Here is a 4,701-nt window from a genome sequence, read left to right as displayed (position 1 = left end):
TATATGAGAATTCAATGATAAATCTTCTCATTCTGATACATTATATTAGAAATCATTTCCCACCGATCTGATTGGCTGTGTGCTGATCTGATCCCAGACATTACAGTGATGGGGGGTGGTTCTGATATCACTACAGGCTGGCGGGGGTCATGTGCGGGAAAGTCAGGTGGAGGAGACGCTGCAGACATCCAATGCAACTCAGACGGCTGCAGCAGCGAAGGGGTTACAGCGCCAGTTCCCCGCCATCGCCGTGGCAACCGGTCTGCCCCACACAAGCGCCGCCCCTTCATCCCGCGCCCGGGCCAATCACGAAGTTGTAGTGAGGGGGCCGGGCCGCCGATCGGGCGCACCAATGAGCGGCGGGCATGCTAATGAGATCGCTGGGCTCTAGAAGCCGGGTACGCGCCGGAGGTGAGTCAGAGAGTCCGGAGAGCTGAGAGAGAGAAGAGATCATAGAGAACAGAGACATTGCAATATGACACTGGAGGAACTGAGCGGGGAGCAGAGCCGGGGAAAGTAAGGACACCATGGAGGAGCTGTGTGTGTGCTGCCTGGATGGATGGAGGGGCCCCAATGTGACTTCTGCATAGGATCCCGGGGGCCACAGTGTGTCACCACTGCAAGAGAGACTGGGGACCCCACTGGGACTTTTCTATAGGAGACTGGGGGCCCCAATATGACTTCTGCATAGGATCCTGGGGGCCCCACTGTGACTTCTGCATAGGATCCTGGGGGCCCCAGTGTGTCACCACTGCAAGAGAGACTGGGGACCCCACTGGGACTTTTCTCTAGAAGACTGGGCCCCCCAATATTCTGCATAGGAGACTGGGGGGGCCCCCAATATTCTGCATAGGAGACTGGGGGGGGCCCCACTGTGACTTCTGCATAGGAGACTGGGGGGGCCCACTGTGACTTCTGCATAGGAGACTGGGGGGGCCCACTGTGACTTCTGCATAGGAGACTGGGGGGGCCCACTGTGACTTCTGCATAGGAGACTGGGGGGGCCCACTGTGACTTCTGCATAGGGGACTGGGGGGCCCCACTGTGACTTCTGCATAGGAGACTATGGCCCCCAATATTACTGCTGCATGGGAGACTGGGGGGGGGGCAATATTCTGCATAGGAGACTGGGGGCCCCAATCTAACTTCTGCAAGGGTGACCCCATTAACTACTGCAAAAGAGGCTAGGGGGCCCCAATTTGACTTCCACAGGGGTGACTTATGACCCCCCACCCTGGCTAATGTAAAGGATGACCCCCCAGTAACTAGTGTAAAAGAGGTTGGGGGGCTCCTAATTTGTCTTGCATAAAAAGTGACTGGTGGCCCCAAAATAACTAATGGAAGAGAGCCCCCCCCCCTTATATTGACTTCTGCAAGAAAGTTTTGAGACCCCCATTCTGACTTCTGCAAGAGAGGCTGGGGGTCCGGAATTTACTTCTAAAAAAAGTGACTGGTGACCCCAATATGACTAATGCAAGAGAGTCCCCCCCCCCCCCCCGTATTGACTTCTGCAAGAGGGGTTCGGGACCCCCATTCTGACAAGTGCAAAGGAGACTGGGGGGGGGGGGACAATCAGACGTCTACAAGGGTGACAGGTGATCCCATCCTTTCTGGTTTCCAAATTGGCTGAGGAGCCTCACTCTGACCTTTTTATATGGGGGGTTGGTGACCCCTCTGTGACGTGTATGAGGTGGGGGGTCCCCCTTGTCAGGTGAGGGGAGCCGGGTGACCTTAGAAGTCTTTCCAGTCTGCTGTGTGATCTGCTGGAGAGGCTGCTCTGGGCTCATCCATCCCCGGAGGGCTGTGATTGGTGCTCATGGTGTATGTGGGGTGATGTGCTGGTTGGGGGTTCTGCATTTGTATTGCATGGGGGGGGGGGTGATATAGAAGAAGGGTCTGACCCTGCTGTGTGAGCTAGTGAAGTTGAACCCCCCCCAGTCGGTATGGTGTGGTGATGATCGGTGGCTGTGTGTGGTGTGATGATCGGTGATGTGTGTGGTGATGATGATCGGTGATGTGTGTGGTGATGATGATCGGTGATGTGTGTGGTGTGATGATCGGTGATGTGTGTGGTGTGATGATCGGTGATGATGATCGGTGATGTGTGTGGTCTTGCTGTGACTCAGGATTGGTCGGTGTTGGTGGAATGCAGCTAATGAGGACCTGTCATTGCAGGATGGACAGTGTGGGCACCGCGTTGGAGGAGGTGCTGAACAAAGCCAAAGTGCAGAGAACCATCACCATCGGGGTGTACGAAGCGGCCAAACTGCTGAATGTGTGAGTACATCCCATAATAATAATAATACCCTGCTCTGTGCACTTCATTTCTGATTTTGGGGACATGTGGGAATCCAGCTGCTGATGGGGAACTACAAGTCCCAGCGTTGTCCTTGGTGTTCCTCAGCATATTATTCTGCTTATGCATGGTGATGGTAAACTTGTTTGCACTTAACCCTTTATACTACATAGATCCCACCACTTGTTCCTTCTGTCCTTGTGATGGCAACAAGTGTACTGTAGTCTGCCCTCATGCTGTAAAGTGCTGTGTAAACTGTCAGTGCTATATATATTCTGTATAATAATAATAATAATAATAATATATAAATCCTGTGTAATAATAATATTATTAATAATATATAAATCCTGTGTAATAATATTATTATTAATAATAATAATAATAATAATAATCAGGATTTAATTATTAATACTTAATATATAAATCCTGATTATTATTATTATTCATGATATAAATAATAATAATATTTAAATCCCGAATTATTATTATTATTATTATTATTATTCGGGATTTAAATATTATTATTATTATTATTATTATTATTATTATTATTATTTATTATTTAAATCACGAATAATAATATATAAATCCCGTATAATAATATTATTATTATTATTATATAAATCCTGATAATATATAAATCCTGATTTATTATTAATTAAATCCCGAATAATAATATATAAATCCTGTATAATGAAATTATTATTAATATATAAATCCTGATAATATATAAATCCTTACTATTATTATTTAAATCCATAATAATAATATATAAATCCTTATTATTTAAACCCTGAATAATATATAAATCCTGTATATTATTATTATTATTATTATTATTGAAATCCTGAATAATATATAAATCCTGATTATTATTAATTAAATCCCGAATAATAATATATATAAATCCTGTATAATGATATTATTATTATTATTATTATTATTATTATTATTAATATATAAATCCTGATAATATATAAATTATTATTTAAACCCTGAATAATATATAAATCCTGATTATTATTATTATTATTAAATCCCGAATAATAATATATAAATCCTGTATAATGATATTATTATTAATATATAGATCCTGATAATATATAAATCCTGATTTATTATTATTATTATTAAATCCTGAATAATATATAAATCTATATATTATTTAATAATATTATTGCTATTATTCAGGATTTAATAATATTATTATTATTATTATTAATAATGTATTTATTATTGTTATCCTGAATAATATATAAATCCTGAATATTTATTTTAAATCCTGAATAATAAATCCATATTATTATTATTATTATTATTATTATTAATAATAATAATAATAATAATAATAATATTATCCTGAATAATATATAAATCCTGTATAATATAATAGTAGAGCATTAGATGGAAGGTTACAGTAATGCGAAGGTAGCAGTAAAAATTCTGCATGATAATCCCCAGGTCTACCCTAGACAGCCAGGGAACTGGCATTTTTAAAGGTGCCCTGCACTGGTGGCTTCCCTGCCCCCTCCCCAGCTTTTCTGTCTTGTCTGCTTCCCCTGGTTGTGTTCTAACCCTTGCCATGCGTTTGTTGTGTTTTTTAGGGACCCGGACAACGTGGTGCTTTGTCTTCTGGCCACGGATGAAACAGAAGACCAGGATGTGGCTCTACAAATCCACTTCACTCTGATCCAGGCGTTCTGCTGCGAGAATGACATCAACATCCTGAGAGTGAGCAACATGAGCCGGCTGGCCGAGATCCTGGGCGGCTCTGACAAGCCGGGAGAACCTGCCGACCTGCATTGTATTCTAATCAACGTAGGTGACATTCTCTGTCTCTCGGGGTGGGGGGGGGGGATGGGCGGGTTCCGCAAGCTTGCATTCCAGGGCTGGACCGGAGAGGGGATTGTTGTGGGTTACTATGTCTCACAAAGCCAGGAATGGACGTCACTCCCTTGTGTAAGTTGGTAGTAACGGAATGCCGCTTGCATACTTCTCTGTCCCACCAGGGAGGAATCCGAGGAGCAAAGTCTACACCTAGAATTGTACATCAGATCCAAATAATCGCATAGGGATGCATCTGTTGTTGTTTTTTTGGCTGTGTGAGAAGCCACAGGTGGAAGCTGTCATTCATAAGGCAATGACACCGTATTGTGCAGCTGGTGTATGCAATGTAAGCGACAACACTTGTACCGATTTCCTCGCATTCACAGGGGCGGCTGCTGGTGGAGGAGCAACTGCATGCTCCGTGTGTGACCAGCAACAGTGCAGCCACCTGCACCACTGAGGCTCCAGTCACACTTGGAGTCGGTGGCTTTAGAGTGCGACTTGCATGTGACTTGTTGTCCCTCTCCAGTTGCATGTAAAACATTCATGCAACTTTTGGGGGTTAACATTGAAGTCTT

At 43.5% G+C, this 4,701-nt stretch overlaps 1 protein-coding gene across 1 annotated transcript in view; it reads left to right on the top strand.

The window, feature by feature from the left end:
• The first annotated feature begins 396 nt into the window (after positions 1–396).
• The window catches only part of GADD45A (growth arrest and DNA damage inducible alpha), a 7,637-nt gene continuing 3,332 nt past the window's right edge, over positions 397–4,701 (top strand). The window contains exons 1-3 of the mRNA XM_040360737.1: positions 397–516; positions 2,176–2,277; positions 3,901–4,114. Coding sequence (XP_040216671.1) covers positions 476–516; positions 2,176–2,277; positions 3,901–4,114 — 357 coding nt within the window. The 5' untranslated portion in view covers positions 397–475. The remainder of the gene's footprint in view (positions 517–2,175; positions 2,278–3,900; positions 4,115–4,701) is intronic.

This window comes from Rana temporaria, chromosome 7, assembly GCF_905171775.1.
Source record: "Rana temporaria chromosome 7, aRanTem1.1, whole genome shotgun sequence".
NCBI lineage: Eukaryota > Metazoa > Chordata > Amphibia > Anura > Ranidae > Rana > Rana temporaria.
This window is presented reverse-complemented; position numbering and strand designations above follow the sequence as displayed.